This window comes from Sinocyclocheilus anshuiensis, unplaced genomic scaffold (genome assembly GCF_001515605.1).
Source record: "Sinocyclocheilus anshuiensis isolate Anshui unplaced genomic scaffold, SAMN03320099.WGS_v1.1 scaffold74, whole genome shotgun sequence".
NCBI lineage: Eukaryota > Metazoa > Chordata > Actinopteri > Cypriniformes > Cyprinidae > Sinocyclocheilus > Sinocyclocheilus anshuiensis.
This window is the reverse complement of record NW_015546044.1, coordinates 1,469,180-1,488,724: the sequence shown is the minus strand read 5'-3', so window position 1 is coordinate 1,488,724 and position 19,545 is coordinate 1,469,180. Positions and strand designations below refer to the sequence as shown.

At 37.4% G+C, this 19,545-nt stretch overlaps 1 protein-coding gene across 4 annotated transcripts in view; it reads right to left on the bottom strand.

Moving 5' to 3' along the window:
• The window catches only part of LOC107698992 (PHD finger protein 14-like), a 97,962-nt gene that overhangs the window by 23,128 nt on the left and 55,289 nt on the right, over positions 1 to 19,545 (bottom strand). For 3 of the 4 annotated variants that reach the window (XM_016500126.1, XM_016500127.1, XM_016500130.1), the window contains 2 exons: positions 14,103 to 14,159; positions 13,802 to 13,923 (listed from right to left, as the gene is read on the bottom strand). In XM_016500126.1, the coding sequence (XP_016355612.1) occupies positions 13,802 to 13,923; positions 14,103 to 14,159 (179 nt within the window). Of the gene's footprint in view, positions 1 to 12,258; positions 13,126 to 13,801; positions 13,924 to 14,102; positions 14,160 to 19,545 lie in introns of those variants that run through there. The other variant, XM_016500128.1, reaches the window with a different exon arrangement.

Below are 19,545 nucleotides of genomic sequence, written 5' to 3'. Positions count from 1 at the left end.
TACAGTATATATATAAGGGTTTCCACAAAAATATTAAGCAGCACAACTGTTTTCAACATTGATAATAATAAGAAATGTTTCTTGAGCACCAAATCAGCATATTAGAATGATTTCTGAAGGATCAAGTGCTGAAAATTGTCAGCTTTACAATTACAGGAATAAATGACATTTTAAAATATATTTAAAAAGAAAACAGTTATTTTAAATTACAATATTATTTCACAATATTACTGTTTTCACTACATTTCTGATAAAATAAATGCAGCCTTGGTGAGCATATAATTTCAGCTATTTGATGTAAATTTATCTAATTTATGGGGCTTAATCCAGGTTTCTCTTGACAACCATGAGCAAATTAACATATAGCCAACTAAACTTATTTACAACTTAGCCTATCCTGATAAAAGTGACAATATCAAAATCATATTTAATTCAAATGGTCAGCAAGAAGGTAGAAATGTTTAAAAGTTGGAAAGACTATTAGTGGACAGTGGACACCATGGAAAAAGAAATATAATGCTAAACACAAAATACTGTTCTGTTAAATGCCAGTTGCATGGAAATAGTTGTTCATAAAGTGAATCATATTGACAATAAACGTCTTGTTCTGTTACATAAGTAAAAAATAAAACGTGTTAATTTTCCTCAACAAACACACACTTCATCTCTTTATCCAACATGAGACTGTAGCAGCAGTCGATTCAAAAGCTCATTTAAACGATGCATACTGCTTGTGCCTCAGCACGCACCGTTTCTTCCTGTTTCTAACCCATATATTTATTGTGACAGAGCAATGAGAAAATAGCTTGCCCTCGGCGACAGACTGTCAACTCGAAGCTGCCTCCATTACATGATCCTCCTCTGAAGAGAGAGAGTGGGTAAAGGGGAAAAAAATCCTGCTATGGAAAGATTCCCAAAAATTTGCTCATATCCCATTATACCTTGCAATAACGGCTGCCTTTCACTCGTTAGTGGAATATATTAACGAGAACAAATGCCCTTCTGTTTTATTATTTTGTCCATAAAAGAGCTGTTAAATGAGCCAGACAGCTATGAAGCATGAGACTGTATGAAGCATTTGGGTTTTAAGCATTGTATAGCTAATATCTTCTTATCTAATGACCTGTATTCTAATCTAGATCAAGTAAAGCATTTTATTTCCTATTAAAGGAATATATCAAGTTCAAAATATGTATTAGTGGCATAGTTTGCCACAAGAAGCAATTTTGACTGATCCATCATTTAAAAATAAATAAATAAAGCAAGCACAAATAACTTGAGGAACTTGCAATGATGTAAATGGGAATGATTTACAATGTGAAGCTTAATTAAAAATAATATAAATTATTTTAAATATATTTTTAACTATAAAATACATGTGAAACTATACACACACACAACTACTGTAAAGTTATTTAAATTGCTGTTTTTGCAACATTACAGAGCACAGCATTTACACTGAAACCTTTTGTTTTACTTTTTGTAAAATTGAATATAAAGTAATATGTATAATAAACAAAAACATAAACAAAAAAAATTATTTCATTCAGTTTCCACACCATTTACATGCTTACAAGGTTGCAAAACAATGTAAACACATACTGTTTTTATCTTGTGGCTGTACTATTGACTATTTCTTTTGGATCGGTCCCATTCACTTCCATTGCAAGTGTCTCGTTAAAGCCCAGACTTTTATTATTATTTTTTTTAAACAAAGGAGAATCAAGTGGAAATTCGTTTTGTTGCTAATAAACTGTATGCCACAAATGCTGCCCATTATGCTTAACTTGCATTGAACCCAGAATAATTATTTAAAGAAAATCATTAAAGCAACACAAGTAACAATTATCCTGAAAGTTCAATTTACTGCAATATTATCAAGGTTAAAAAACAGACATGAGACAATGAAATCAAAGAGCAAGATGACAACTACAATTACAAACGTACTCTCAAGTGCACATTCTTTTGTCTGAGCAGATGTGAGGCCAGGTTACCAGTACAAACACACACACATATATAGAGGGGCTGAGCAGGCATATCTGCACAAGAAAGGGGAATTTATCACCTCCAGGCTTCCTCGTGAAAAGAAGACAAATGACCAGGAGTGCGTGTGTGCTACTCTAATGAGCACGCAGCTATTGTTGCACACAGTTGCCGATTGATTTCATATGAATCCCTCGCTCAGGCAAATAAAGAAAGAGTGAAAGACTCCTCTCGCTTCCTGCGGGGGGAAAGTTTAGGACATGCGGCAGCCACGGGAGGCTTTTTATTGCGTTTTATTAGCGGAGCGCGCCCCAATTCGCCATTTACTTCTTTAATTACTTTGCCTTAATTAACCTTTTGTAGCATTTGTTGTGTATCACAGTTTAACATCTTTGAATTAAAACACTGCTCAGTGATGCAAACTCAGTCAGACAGACGGCACGATCATTAATTGGAATTCAAATTGACAATGGCCAATCATCATAGGCGGTTCAACAGGAAGTAACCTTTCCAAATGAATATATATACATTCAATTTCTCTTTCATGTGCAGCAGAATAAAGAAATAAATTAGTATGTCTTTCTACAGCCTACTGAGAACAAATCTACTTTATTTATATACTATATAATATCACTTTTTGGGGGTTTTGGTTTCAATGCATGCTGAATTGCAACATTTTGCGTTGACATCTTGTTCCAGTGGGAAACTGTTTGACAGTAGGTGTCAGCTGGAGGGTCGTACCCTGAAATTCAATTGCAGTTCTTTTCTGATGGGATAATAAAATACAACTAATCATATAATAATATACAGTTAAGACAGAAAAAATGTATAGGCTTAGAGAGAGGGAAATTAATTCCCATAAAATGATCTAAAATAAAAATTATTACAATACTTTTATTCCAAAAGGATGCATTACACCGATCAAAGTGACATAATAAAGACTTGAATAAAGACTTAAATATCTGTTTTTAAATGAAGACAGAATGTAAAGACTCTTACATTCAAAAAATGTTTCAAATTTCAAATAAATGTTGTTCTTTTGAACTTCCTATTCATCAAAGAATCCTTAAAAAAGTATCCTGGTATCCACAAAATATTAAGCAGCACAACTGTTTTCAACATTGATAATAATAAGAAATGTTTCTTAAGGCATGCAAGCAGCATATTAGAATGATTTCAGATGGATCATATGACACTGAAGACTGGAGTACATGCTGCTGAAATAAATTACATTTTAGAATATATATATATATATATATATATATATATATAAACAAAACCAGTACTATGTTGAGTTGCCACTTGATGTTCAACATAAAATCTCCAGCAAAGCCCGTTGAGAACCACTGATTTGTGATTTGAAATTAATGGATATGCTCTCATAATAGAAAGCCAGCATGATTCTTCTCCAACAGGGAAGTGATCAAATTCTACATTGTACTTCTGAATGAAAGACTTGTGCTCTACTAATAACAAAGCACCACTCCACCAGCACTATGTGAGAAGTTTCTGAAGAGTTTCTGCGCCATGAGGTGACGCGTCATCCCCTTTCCTGCAACAACGCAGGTGCCAACTTCTATCTGCTCCGGACACTGCCCTTCTGGACCCCGTCACAAAGTCCTTGATGTTATCAAAGCAATTTGGGTCCGCTTTAATCATTGGGAAAATTGAGCTGCTCGTTTCTCTCCTCCCCTCCAACTCTCTCCTCCGATCTCGGACGGAATCCAATCACTCATAAGAGAGTCTATTGATTGATGTAATCTTATTGGGATGTGAGGTGAGGGGAAAAACTTGATTGATTGCTTTTGTCTGTGACACATGTTGCTCTCGGCTAGCGATGCATATCCTCTTTCATCTACTGTTTAATCTCTAAGAGGAGTTCTTAAAGATCCCCTGGCACGCTCAGCGTCCCTCCTCCCATCGTCTCACTGGTTTCTCAGTTCAGGGTGAAAGCCTGGTGGCTCTGTTGCTTGATCTCTTCTCATCCTACCATTTAGAACTCTATTTCAGCCCGACGCTCCTTTTAAAGGCTGATCCGGTCAGCCAGGTTCAGGGCAGGGGCCTTCGTCTACACAGCCCAGTGATTGGAGAGATAATGCATGACAACTCCATTTAATCAAAGGATGTTTTAATACCATAATGTACGATTCTAAATCTCCCTGGATAAAGCAAAGAGGATATATTTAAGTTAAATTGGCTCCCGGCTGTAGTTTCACAGATCGTTATTACTGCAATCATCTTGCATTTTAAAGAGATACAGGCAATCACCAACATCAGAATAATTATTGGAATATTTAGCCCGATTGGAAATTTCAAAAAGAGATAGCAAAGGGGCACAACAGAAAAATCACTCTGGAGATTAATATCGGTTCTCATTAAATGATAATGTGGCCTTGTTTGAGAGGATCAGAATAAATTGATCAGTCCTGAACTACAGACATTCACCAAAACATTGAATAAAAGCAGGATAAAATACAAATTGTTAAACACATACCGAGTCTAAAGCAGAATAGCTCTTGCTATTTATTATTTGATGGAATAAACTAACAAGTTTACACAAATATGTGGAAGTTAAAGGGACTAAAGTAAATGAAGCAGGTTTCACTGGAAGCCATTGTGGAATTTAAAAAACAAAGTTAACAGTAAATACTATTATTCAAAAGTTAAGATCAGTAAGATTTATTTTTATTTTTTTATTTAATGAAAATTACACGTGTATTCAGCAATAATGCATTCAATTGATCAAAAGTGTCAGTAAAGTATGATTTCTGAAAGATCATCAGGAATAAATTATAAAATATAAAATACATTTTAAAATATTTTCAAATGGAAAAGTTATTTAAATTGTAATATTTCACAACATTACAGTTTTACTATATAATTTAATAATTTAAATAATTGAAACATTTTTGAATGGTAGTGTATATAGTAAAAAAGTAACAATGGTAAAATAATAATAAAAAACCAGCAACAATCTAAACGACAAGTCAAAAAGAGCCCACCTCTGAGTCTGATATACTGATCCCTTTATGGCTCGGGACAATCCACCATCAGTATCTATGGGATCTTTTTTTGTGTGTGTGTGTGCCAATTTCATCATCCTCTAGGGAAAAATCGGAAGTCTGATTGCATAGAAAAGTAATAGCACACCCTCTGTAACAAGCTGCATGATTTGTTATCATATCCACACAAATGATGCTGGATGCACATCTTAGGGGTTTGTTCAAAAGTATGAAGAATAGTAATACTTGCCTTCATACACCATGAGGATCTAACAAAATGTCATTTGAGGACATCTAGAACTAGATACAAAAGTACAAAACAAGGCAACAAAGAAGAGTTGTTGCACTACTCCTGATAAGCTACAGCTAAAACACCCCTTTAATAGCAAAATAAAGACAGGATTACTTCCTAAATGTTTGAACATTGTAATTAAAGGTTTTGTGTAAAGGGATTAATCTGCATGGTAATTTTGACTGGCCCTTTTGTGGATTAACTTCCTGCGAGCGAGAGCAATTTCCACAGTGACCCCACAAAAACGCTTGGGTGGCAGAAACAAATCTCTTGAACAATAGCGACGTGTTTAACAGTAGCTATGGATGCTTGCACACCAAAACACCAAGTAAACCTCAAGACGTCTGAACGGTTACTTTGTCTTGCCCATGCGGACTAGAAGATTGCATTCTATCATTTTGATAGAGCAATAAATTGGCTATTTCTTGGATTTACTCGGATCCAAAGTGTTACTGCATACACAAGACTCCCATTGCAACTCTTTCGTTCTTCGACCTGCTGCTCTCACCCATATGGCTGGTATAACGCAGCAAATTTATCACTTGTGTCTAGCGCAATTACTTGGGGAGCCACCACGTGACAGGGATCAATATGACACAAGACACTCAGCCATTGACTGCCGGCCGTGACAAAGTGCCCCCGTGGCTTTTTGCGAATCCCTTCTATTGAGGGAGCAGATTATCAGCCTTTGTGAGCCTCCTCCTTTTTGATTTACTGTTGAGGTGGGAATGGTATTATTAAGAGGCCTTTGTTTTACAAGGAGGAGAGGCAATGAATGGGCTTATGGCTGAAGCCGCAGCGGCCGGCCGATGCACTGACAAAGTAACTCCTCTTTATTATCTCATTACCACATTTCTCACTCATTCATTTAGTCTTGTACTCAAAGCCAGGGCAGCCATCGGGGATGCTAATTTCGAGCAGCACCAGCCACCTGAGGGACGCAGTGTGTTTCTCTGAGTAGACAGCAGGGGGCCATGATGTGTCAACTTCTGCACACTATTGTCTTTAACAGCTGATGGAGGGTCAGTTTGGCGAATTGAATGATGCTGGTTAAGGCTAAAAGAAACGTTCTAGATTCAGTGCAAGTTCATCTCAACGGAGCATGTGGCATGATGTTGATTACCACAAAAAATAATTTCCATTTGTCTCTTTTTACCCAAAATCCAGCTTTACAGTGAGGCACTTGCAATGGAAGTAAATGGGGACAATTTGTAAACATTAAAATACTCGCAGTTTCAATAGTATAGCCACAAGATATATACAGGTGCATCTCAATAAATTAGAATGTCGTGACCAAAGACTTAAACTACTTCAGTCTGTGTGCATTGAATTTATTTAATACACAAGTTTCACAATTTGAGTTGAATTACTGAAATAAATGAACTTTTCCACGACATTCTAATTTATTGAGATGCACCTGTACAAGACATGATTTGAGTATGTAAAAACATGCTTAACAAATATTTTCTGTGTAAAATTATATCTGTAGCACTAAAACAACTGAAAAAAAAGATAAGTAAAAAAGATTATAAAAAAAAAAAAAAATTATAAGATTCACATTTCAGCGTTTAAACACTCCAAAAACTGGCCTTATTTACATCAATTTTAAGTACCTCACATACACCTTAATTTTTCACTTTTTTTCAGGGGGTCAGAGGTCAAATCAACTTTTTTTTTTTTTTGGAAACAAATGTTGATTGACCTTAACTTGTATTAAACTCAGAATATTACTTTTAACCATTTAAAATAAATAAATAAATATTAATAAAACAACACATTTTACTAAAATATGTGAAAATATTCATTTGAAAATTGATACATTTGAAAAAAATAGTTAATTACTTCATTAGTAATTACTTCAATACTTCATTAACAAAAACTGTAAAAAAATAAAAAATAAATCAGAATAATAGCAGATTCTGTTCTGTATTATAGTATTTTACAGTATATTAAACCCACAACATTCCTTTAAAGCATTTAAATGGCGTTGATTCTGGATTTGGAAGGGAAGTTTTTGCCACTGTGTGCTATGGAACCTCAGCTCTGGGTCAATTCCAGGCAGTCTGCTTTGGCAGCAATGCAGTTCACCGGCTTCTACCATGCTTTTGCTAATTAGTTAGGCACCTCTGGGCTGTGCAAGTCATCTAGCAAATGCACAAAGAGGGGTAGGCGCTCGATCCCGAAGACCAGCAGTGAACTGGCTAGGATAAAAGACACTGTAGAAGCTGTAGCGTAATAGATTTTAGCTGCTTGGCCACTCTTCCCACACTCTGCAGCCCTGCCGCTCGGGTTTCCTGTTTTAAGTGAAGTGACATGTGGCCAAGTATGGTTACCCATACTAGGAATTAGTGCTCTGCATTTATCCCATCCTAAGTGCACATACACAGCAGTGAACACACACACACACCGTGAACACACACCCGGAGCAGTGGGCAGCCATTTTTTGCTGCGGCGCCCTGGGAGCAGTTGGGGGTTCGGTGCCTTGCTCAAGGGCACCTCAGTCGTGGTATTGAAGGTGGGAGAGAGCGCTGTACATTCACTCCCCCCACCTACAATCCCTGCCGGTACGAGACTCGAATCCGCAACCTTTTTGGGTTATGAATCCGACTCTCTAACCATTAGGCCACGACTTCCCCCTAACAGTGGTGGGGAGTGCAAAAGGGGAAAAAAAAAGAAAAAAAAAAGAAAGAGGTGAAGTCAGCAAAAACAAAATGCCGCCATTAAATCATCTCCCTGAATCCCGTGTCAGGTCTGTAATAGGAAAGGCGCTCATCATCGGAAAGGTTACTGCTCTTCCAGAACATCCTCCTCCCCCTTTTTCTGCTCCCCGGGTTCAGACCAGAACCGATGGTCCCGCCGGACCCCTCGTACCAGACCACTGGACTGAGTATGAGGAATTGGGGTGCTCAGGTTTTGGTCATGCCAAACTGATTCTATCTTTCCAGGTCCATAATAAGAGGCTCAGAGCTTTGGTGGGCCAGGGCCACAGAGATGCAGCTTGTTCCCACCACTGTAAGCACAAATGCCATTCGCTTACTAGCAGACACACTGGGCTTTTTGCTATGCTGCTAACTAGATTTTCCCATGAAAGCCTCTCCTCTCTCTCTTTGTAGAGCTGGGCTTGGCACGGGGAAGAGAGACGGCTGGTGGAAAAGAGGGAGAGAGACAGGAAGAGTGCGCAAGTGTGAGCAGATGAGGAAAACGGCAATAAAGAGAAGGAAAAACAATAGGAGAAAACAGCAGAAGAGAGAGTATTACACTAACTCAGATGTGTTACAGCCACCTTATGTCTGCCGTGGCTCTTTTTAATTTACGATCAAGGCTATGGACCATTCAAAGTCTGTTCACTGACTGTCTGATGCATTTTACACACAAAAATGGAACAAGCTGACTGAAATTGATAGTTCTAATTGGTTGTTGACCAAAAAGTGTTTCTGAAGATATCTTACAGGGCAGAATGGCGGTTGTAAATCTGGTGCATCACACAATTTAATGTAAATAACATGCACAACATTGTAAAATGTGCTTCTCTGCATTTGTTCTCTGGTCTAATTTGTTTCCAAATCTAGCTTTTTAATAAACTTGGCATTGTACACTATGAATATCGCTGACTCGGTGACAAAATGCTTATGTCCCTCTATTGTAAGTCGCTTTGAATAAAAACATCTGCTAAATGCATGTACAAGCAAAAAAATAATAAAAATAAACTACAATAATAAAATAAATGTTTTACATAATATTTAATCATTTAAAATTATGAAAAATAGTATTTGAAAAAATGATTTGAACTTCATAAAAAGTAAATCTGTAAAAAACAGATGTTTATTTATTTATTTATTAAAGAAACTGGAATGGTTAAAAACACAAATTAAAATGGAAGTAAACTGTGAACTCTGGTAAGTCTGTGTTTCCAACACTAATTAGCCAAACGGGATTAAAAAAAAAAAAAAGCCAAATACCTGTCAATTTATCAGCCTGGCTTATCAATCAGATTTACCCATCACTAAATGACCTAGAAAATAACACAAGCTGATTGGTTGGTTTAATTGTCATTAAAAGTTGGCATGCAATGGAAAGTGGGGCATTTTTTTTCTCCCTACTGTGCTGTATATGCAAGGGAAATGAGAAAAAAAAATTGTAGGGTTGATTTTGTTCAACAGGAATTACGTTGATCATTGCTGGATGGGAGGGATTATCGCCCAGCCCTCAGACGTCATCAGAGAAGACATGCTGTTGCAAAGGGAAGGGGAAATTAATATGTTTTATTAAAATTACGAGGCCACTAGTTTGATCCTTGTTCACAGTCTTCATGGAAAAAAATAGAAAAAGAACTCATTTTGCCAATTGGTCTGCAAGATTCTAACTTTAAATTACACAAAAGGAGAAAAGTCATTCCTAGATTTCCAAGAATTAATTAAAATATCTAATATTTTCCATAACACTTTATTTCTAGATTTTAAAATACGTGCAGTGTTAAAGGCACATACCTTGGGGTACAGATCATCAAACTCATCCGGTAGTGAAATGGATTCCCAATGTGCCAAACGAAGGAACTGTTTCTTATTTTTACTTTTGTTTCTCAAACCATAAAACAGATTTTTTTTTTTTTTTCCAAAAGCAAGAGTATGGTTATCAGAATTGACTCCAATTCATAGAAAAATTGAATGGGATCAATTTCATGCATCCACAAACCCTAATCATCAATTTGATCCACAGGGCATATTTAACCACACGCATAAGACATGTTATGGGTTTATCATCACCACACACTTATTGTAATTTTTGTGGGCCAGGCTGCCTGGGCACTTAGATGCATATGCTTTGGGACTGTCCAGATGTGCAACATTTTTGGGATATGGTGCTTGATGTTTTGTACAAGGTCACTAGGATTCGTTTTCCCAAAGAACCTGTTCTGTTATTGTTGAATGATAATTCTCATTTTCCTGTAAATGAGAAGGACGGGAAATTTTGGTTAGCTGCCACAACTGCTGCAAAGAAACTTTTAGTTCAATGATGGAAAACTCAACATGACCTTTCTATAAAACATTGGTTACATTCCTTCAGCACGGACCAATCATGCTAAAACTGTCATTTTGTCAATGTGGAAGAATTGTATATGTTCAGTTAGGGAGATTGTGTTTTTTTTTAAATAAAAAAAACACTGAATTACAAAAATAAATACAATTACGAGGCCACATGAATAAAAAAAAATAATTTATAATAAACACTGTAATATGTGATTTAAAAAATAAATGAATAAATACTTTATCCTGACTTTAAACATTGGGTTTTGGTCAGAATAAGCTGCAGAGTGGACTAGACTTGATGCCAATGAAGGCTGGCAGAACCAGAACCTTCTCTAGTGATAAACAACAGACAACCTGCACAATCCATTAGCCGGACTAACTGAGACTCATTCATCATTGTGGCAATGAGGTGAAAAAGTTGAAAGTTTATTAAGACTTGCATGAAGCAAGGGCTCTGTCCTATGACCACACTTGCGCGAAATGACGCATGGAAACAAAATCACTGCATATACACAGGACACAACACTCACAAATTCAATGCCATAATCTCAGCTCAAGTCACATTAACTATGGGGAATGTCTAAGAAATAAATTACCATGCCAAATATTTACATTTAATAAATCTAATACAAAAAAATATAGATATATTTAAAAAAATAAAATAAAAATGACAAAAGCGTACAACAAAATTACTAGATTTTAAGATTAAAGTGAAAAAAATTAAAATAAAATATAATTAAAAATGTAAACAAAGGCTATAATAGTATATCAATGATACTAAAATAACTAAAGCTGGCTCCGAACATAAAAAAAAAAAAAAAAAAAAAAAAAAATTCAAGTACAAATAAACTTTTCAATTCCAAAACATTTGGAACAAAAAACTGCAGCATGGCTTACGCCTGAAAAAAACAAAAAACATAAAAAGAGCTCAATACTTTGCTAAACAGACATCACATGACTTAACAGGTGACCTGTAATCTAAAAGGCTCCATCTTGCAGCATTATCTCGGCAAAGCAGATGCAGTACGTACCCCAACAAACACTTACACACACAGTAAGCTGTGAGCTAGGTAAGACAGCTGTAGAAGAGAGAGATAAAGCTGTGGCTGAAGATACGGTGGGGTGAGAGGTTAAAGGGCAGCTGAAGTCATCCAGAGAGGGAAAGATGTGTAATTCCTAGGGAAGGAAGTGTTGTGTCTGGTCCAGTGCAAGTAAGCAGTTTGAGATGACATGAGGCTGTTCCCAATGGTATAAAGGTAGAAACCACAGGATACCGTCAAAGTGGGAACTTAGGGCCTCACGTCACCTGTCAGCCATCCTGCTAGGAATTATGTAGCTACACTATCAATAGTACAATATACTGTGATACGAGGGAATGGGATGTAGGGTTTGGGAATGTAGCATTTTTCAGTGTGTTAGGATTTCTTTTTGCCATTGCAAAGCATAAAACAGCATGACTGTCAAAGCAGATGCAAGCCAAAATACCAATACAGCCTACGTTCACAACTAATTACTGTAACTTCAGAGTTTTAGCACTCTATGACTCCATTATTGGGCGAATCTCCAGTCGAGAACATTTGTAGGCCACATTATTTTGCTTAAATAATAGAAAATGATTTAAGCAAAATAATATATATATAAAATCAAATATGCTCCATTATATATATATATATATTGTGACATTAGTTTCATGAGAATTTAGCACATTATTTCTTCCAACTGTCATTAACGTAATGCAAAAAAAAGATTAAAAACAATAATAAATTAAATTGTAAAAAATTCATATCAAAAAGTTAAAAAAGTACTGTAATAAAGTAAAAACTATTGTATTGCATATTGTATCACAAAAAAAAGTCAAATAAATACAATAAAATGCAGAGATGGAAAATGTGCTTAAATATCATAAAAATAATGTCAAAATATTAAAAATGGTGAAATATATCTGTTTTTGTGAGATTCGCCCAATCACTGATATGGTACTAAGGAAATAACTATAAGTTTAAGTATGGATATTATCATATTGAGCTATATTACGCTACCACAACTAGTAAAAAATTCAAACACTTTAAAACACTATTCTACTGATTCTAACCTCGTTATCATCTAATCACTTTTAACCATATAATTCACATATCAGAGGCAAAATAGAGCAGAGTCAAGAAACAAAAGCATTAAAAGCATTCATAATAAGAAGCAACACAGAAGACACAATTAGCTTTCAGAAGCACATTTGACTCAATCAACACAGCTGATCAAACGAGGTCTGTGCTGTTTTAGAGCCAATGTAAAAGCGAGAGAGAAAAAGAAAGTCCAGGAGGCCCAAAGAAGGCTGGATGACAGCAAATCTCTTGCAAAGATGGTGAAACAGCCCAGAATCTGGCTTAATCCACAGAGCAAAAGCCCCAAAACCAGCATCACGGTTCGTGTATTCCACAAATAACGACCCTATGGGTGAGCATGTGCCTCCAAACTGGCTAACTGAGTATTCTGTCCATATAAAGGCCTTTTATAGTGTCCAATGAGGGTTGATCTCCCCCTCCCAGTGCAAACTGAATCAATTTCATGTTAGTCCACATATGATAGTCTTTTCGTTCTTTCAGAAAATTTTCGCCGGACCGTCGTTTAACCACGATCAAGTCCATGGCACGGTCCGCTTTGGGCAGAAGGGATGGTCGAAGGTGGCGGTCGGAGGCGGCCATCTGCGACTCCTCCCCGACCCCAACGCCGCTCTTCAAACGAGTTAATTTCCCTCTCTCTCTCTCCCTGTCTCTCTCTCATCTGTCCTTTTCTAGGGGAGGAGGTGGTGCCCGGCTCTCACAACCTGTTCAATGCAAAGATAGAAAGAGTCAGGGCAACACACCTCACACCACAGCTGAGGCCAAACAGCAGCTAACCCAAACTAGCCGCTTTGCATGACGGTAAAAAACATTGCATATCTCCTACTTTGCATTGTAAAAGCATTTGAAGTACTTGTAACCTGACAGGCCACTTTCCAATTACCCCAAAACAGCTTTATGTCAAATCGTGATGTGACGGAAGTGGCGACTGTTTGACACTTCTATTATAAGAGTGTCAATTAAAAGTCTCTTAGTCATGCTTGCATATATTTTAGCAAAAACATAACGAGGTTACGGCATTGAAAAGTATGACGAGGAGGTGTTAAAGGAAGGAAAAAGACAGGATAATTGATCTGGATCTGACGGTTACGTTAAAATAATCCTGTGCGAAGGAACCGCAACCTCATACCGGAGGCCAAGTGGTGACAGTAAATCAGACAGCTCATTACTGCCAAACCAAGTGAGCAAATACATGTGGCAGCCAAATAGAAAAGGCCCTGTGGAGCCAGCGCTACCTCCCACTCACACATGCATGGCAGAGTCCTTATAATGAAGCCTGACCTTTAATCACGAGGCGAATATACCCACCCCGAGCCAGATCAAACATGCTCTCGCGTGCGCAGATGTTTCAGAGACGAACATCGCACGAGCTTTACCCACCTCACTAGGTTTTCATTATCGCCGGGGCCCTTGCAGGTGGTGCACTCGGTCCGCGTGTCATCGGCTTTGGGATTTTTCTGCAGAGTCGACTGCCTCTGTCTGCGCTCCCGCGGTGACGGTTCCTATGGAAACGCAAGCTATTAGAGGCGACCGCCGTGTGTGTTTGAATGAAGCTGGTGAGTGGAGAGGGCTGAGATTGCTGTGTAAACATACACAAGCTGTCTTCCTTCATCACGCTCTCTAAATATTAGAGGTAGATGAGGGAGATAAAGGAGTGCAGGGTGAGGAAGTGAAAGCTCACCTCAATCTTCTCCTCTTCGCAGATGGACATTCTCTTCCTCTTCTGGCCTCTGGTTCTCTGGGTCAAAGGGAAAATGACATTTGGTCATAATACGGCACACTGAACAACGCAGCAGTTCTAGAGTCAGATTATTGTATTTAAGATGATTTAAGATTATTAAAAAACGAACATCGGAATTCGAATGGGGTATTTAAAATCATTAATTCAAATGGATTGTCACTTAAAAACCCACTGAGAAACAAGCCACATAAAGGAGAACTAATGAAAAATGAGTCCAGAAGTACAAAACAATGAAAAAAATGACTTGACATGATTCGTTATTTTACTTAACACGACATCACCTCAGAATGTCCACATCCAGAATGGACCAATCGGCTTCAATATTGTTTCCTACATTATTTTTGGAAATGCATTGGCATAAAATATTTTTTATCGGCCATTTTAGAATGTCAGTAAAATCTTATACATAATGTTGCAACTTAGATTTTATAAGACAATCTACAATTGTCTATTAGCTGCTCAGTAATATCATAAGGAGATCTGATGTAACGGTCAACTTATTTTCCACAAGAAAAACAATCAAATGACGGGAGTAACCATGCAGTACATCAAAAATAGAAAAAAAGCTGAAAGCAAACTTGCATGAACCATTTAGTTCTTTTGCGTTGCCTCGTGCCAATAATAATGGTGTAGAACAGGGGTTCATTAAATGAGGGAACTGCAGGGGTTCAATTAGCTGACAAAAAACTAATAATTAAATAAAATGCAACATTAATGTAAGGAAGGGACTGCACAGTTAATAGCAGTGAAATAGCAGTGTTTGATGTATCTTATCAAATCAAAGGCTGCAATTTAAATAAGTATATAGTCTGTTGCGTTGTGGGTTTTATTCATATTACAAATTCGGACACACTACTATAGTAGGGAAGTAGGCATATTCAGACGTAGGTAATGAAGTCAAAATAACATAAGCTGATATAACAAATTATAAATGTTTCCAAAAGTCCTTAACTTTGCGCTTCAGGGCTTCATTACAAAAAATAAAAGAAAATTGCAATGTGATGTTGTTCAAGCCATGTGGCAGTAAGCTGAACAGAACAAAGTTTAATGCTCTCCACGAGTAAACAGCTCACGCAGAGCAGCTGGTGACTTGCGGCTCACTGTAGCGGCTACAGATGTCAAACAGTGGTGCTCCTCTCTAATCCAAATCTCAAAGTTTAATGCTCTCCACGAGTAAACAGCTCACGCAGAGCAGCTGGTGACTTGCGGCTCACTGTAGCGGCTACAGATGTCAAACAGTGGGGCTCCTCTCTAATCCAAATCTCTCATTCAGTCCGGCTCCCCCTTGTGTGCCATAGAGGGATTCAATCCCTTTGTTTAGAGCCCAGAGCAGAGCCCCAACCGGTGCCCCTCTCTATCCAGATATAAGGCCATTCTGCAATTGGGTCAACCCTGGCTGTTAAATTGGATTTTTGTGTGTGCCATGAACCAAAATTGAGTATCCAAACTCATTCTCCACAGAGTGCTCTCCTGTTCATTTAGAGACTTTTTGCACTGTTTTTCTTGTCTACCATCGGCAGATCAACTCTTCATCTCCATCAGTGGCTGATAAACACAAGGAAACCAACAACAGCATTGCACGAGTCAAATCAAACGTCTCCACCTTAATGCGAACAGGCACACGAGTGTGCCAAGCTGGGGCTTTTTAAAAAGGGAAGAAAAAACAACAACATATTTAAACAGATTGTGAAAACAATTCCATCTGTCGCCTTTGGCTTGCCACAACACAGCAGATGGAACACTTATCATTATAAATGCTAACTGCTTCCACACTGCCAACTGGCACTTAAATGCCTCTGCCACTTCTCCCTCAATGGTGGCACCAAACAAAGCACTCATTTATTTCATTATTCCTTCATTACGGCAGACTCGATTAAGGTAATCTATTAAAGGCTAGATCAGTGGTCCTCCACACAGAGATCCTCCATGTAATGGTAAAGAACTGTAAACGTGATTAAGGTAATCTATTAAAGGCTAGATCAGTGGTCCTCCACACAGAGATCCTCCATGTAATGGTAAAGAACTGTAAACGTGATTAAGGTAATCTATTAAAGGCTAGATCAGTGGTCCTCCACACAGAGATCCTCCATGTAATGGTAAAGAACTGTAAACGTGATTAAGGTAATCTATTAAAGGCTAGATCAGTGGTCCTCCACACAGAGATCCTCCACGTAATGGTAAAGAACTGTAAACGTGGTGAAGGGCTGATGTAAACAACAATCTACACTTGGAGGAGGACAGTCGAGACGACTCTGTGAAAAAACCCTGCTTTTTAATTAATGACCTTGCAATGCTGCATCTTTAAAAACACTGAATCAGTTTCCACATGATTGGAAAAACTATTGGTGCATACATAGGGACAGTCACAGTGTAGCCTACTGCGGTAATTCAAAGAAGACTAATGGCTTAAAATCCAGGACAAATATGTAAATAATCAACAAGGTGTTTGATCAGAGAAATAGTTTGCTACAAAGTAAAAAAAAAAAAAAAACTATAGGACTATTTGGCCTAAAGAGCACAGAGGCAAAAGATGAAAACATGAAAATAATAAAATAAAAATAAATACATATAAAAATGAATCAATTATTAAATTAAAACAAAAAATTAAATAAAATTGTAATCAAAAAGGTGTTTTATCTGAAAAATAGTTTGCTACAAAGTTCACAAAACTATAGGATTATTTAGGATAATGGCATAGAGGCAAAAGGGAAAAAATAACAAATACATAACTAAATAACTAAAAATAGTAAATGATTAAAGTATAGAAAATAATACTAAAAAACCTAAAGAGCACAGATACAAAAATTAAAATAAAATAAATAAAAGACTAAAAAATAATAATAAATTACATTAAAATATGGAAAAAAATGAATAAATATATATTTTTTTAGATTCTTTTTTGTTTAAAGCATTGCAGTAGATGTGCCTGTCCCATTAAACTCAATGCTTTTTTTTTTTGTGGGTGGTTGTCAGGGCATTGCGTTGTGGTTGCTAGGGTGTTCTGGATGGTTGCTTGGTGGTTCCTTAATGGGCCAAATCTGAAGAGCCAAACTCTAAGCGTTTATGATATTCTGGTCTCAAGACATCACACAAGCCCTCCATTACAGTAAGTATGGAATTTTATCACCTATTTTATTGTCTTCCAAAGTCTGATTGCTTAGAAAAGTAATAGTACACCTCTCCTCCACAAACTGCAAATCTTGAAGTATCATTCATGTCTGTATCACCAATGGTGAGTTATGTGTCAAAGTTTAATACTTGAAAAACCAAAGTATGACGAAAATGCTTTAGCAAACTCCACTAATTATAGCAAGATTTCCAATGCCCTCAGTCTCGCGAATGATGCATAAAGCTTTTTAAGTCCATTTCAGTTGTGCAGGAGGGCCGATATTTCAGAAAAGTGCGGCACATTAGTGAAGCCGAACACCACTGGCTCCTGAACGGAGGGATGGCAGGGGGTCGATTAGCTGGCCGTGATAAATCAGAACACAGCTTTACAAGGGCTTGCCACAGCCACATCGGCTGGTTAAGGGCATTCAAAATGCAAAGCAGGGCTCCTTCAGCTGCTGCCACACTCTGGAGTGCAAGTGAAGATACATTCTGCAATGAAGCATCTTTCTCTGGTGGAGTTTAGCCGGAGCTACACAAGAGAAAGAAAAATAAAAGTCTTTTAATCCAGCTGCTCTCCACTGAAGCCTTCGCCTCACTTCTGGGCAATCGTCTCCGAGACTAAAGGGAAAACAAATTAACCCTGCCTGTCATACGCAAGCCCACACTCACACGTAAATGCAGCAAACAAAAAATATCATCCAGAATCATCCCTTTTACCTTTGTGTGAGCTATTTTGACAGCCGTCAGCCAAGGCGAGTGGCTGCAGTGCTGCAGAAACAATATAAAATTGTGCTTTACTTTCTAATTCGATTTAAAAAACTGGCAGGGAAAGGTTTATTGACTAAGCTTTAAAACAAAAGGTTGAAAAAGACAAAATGAAGGAGGCCTGGAGAGCATGTCGTTTCTCCGATGGATATCTTTTGTCTTCCTTAAGGGACCCGGGCTGCCGGAGCGCTATAGCAGGATCAGAGAATGCTGGACAGTGATAAGTGGAAGCCATGGAGAGCCTGAAAGACAAGCCCTATCTCAAGTCTGAGAAGACACACACACACACACACACCTACCCTCACACTTCAATGTGGTGCTCTGCCTCTACAGCTAGAGGTAGTGCGTGTACAAGTCTGATCATTTAACAGACAATTAAATACTCACTCTGTTACAGTGAGCTGCCTACAAAGGCAGCATTTTAAGGCATCACAGACGAGCTAACAATACTACACACTTGGCAAAAAAGTCTATTGTCTATTATTGTGTAGCGCTGTGTGAAGAACAGCTTGTACAGCAGTTTTCTGTTGGTCAGTGCTACGAATATGTGAGACCAACTTGAAACCGTTGCATAATCTGAGGGGGGAAATCTTTATCCCTAATGCAAAATTCCTGGATGCATGGAGAAATACTGAAATTTCATACTCTATACATTTTTTTTAAATCAGCAGCAAAATCTGATAAACTGTCCCATAAATGTTTTACTTATTTATTTATTCTCAAATATCATTTAAAAAGTCTATATTTCATGTTGGTAAAACCAAAGTGCATGTGCAGCCCAGTGTGCGTCTAAAAACACAGACTGTTTCTATGGAAACCAGGAGCTTCTAATAGCAGCAATGAAGCAATGACTTTACCTATTGGTAGCTGACTCTTTTATTTATGGCAGGACTTATTCTGCCAAAATGTGTGTTACACTTTATCCCATTGAGTGCACTTGGTACTTCTTGGTAACTATACACGGTCTTTGATATTGTGCTGTTAGTTTAGCAACATGCAAATGTCAAATGTATTTGAATAAATTTTAAGGCAAGCAAGACATAGCACAGTATAGTGTTATAGAGCGTTCCAAATCAGTCTCTTCTGAGGCTGAGCTATCTTCCATAGCAGCTGCCTTTGTATGGAGTAGTCAGCAAGACTGCTCGTTAAGTTTCGGAAACAATTCTAAATGCTAATGTTCCAATAAAACTGAAATGCTAGGGAGCAGCAGTTCCAGTGGGGTTTTCACTGATGGCTTAATTATGGCTGTATTAGTTTCAAGGTGATTTTATTAAATAATTAAAGATGATAGAGTGTTTAGGTTGTCCATTTCAAAGTAATCAATAAGGCTAGCTGTTGTGACCTTCACCGATAACCTCTGCCAAAGCTCAAGAGACTAAAGAACAAGTCAAATATTTATTTGACGTGAGGAGCAAAGAATCAATTTCAAACCAGTGAATGAAAGTTTCACCTAAGACAACAGCTAGAGTTAAAGGGGTCATATGATGTTGCTAAAAATAACATTATT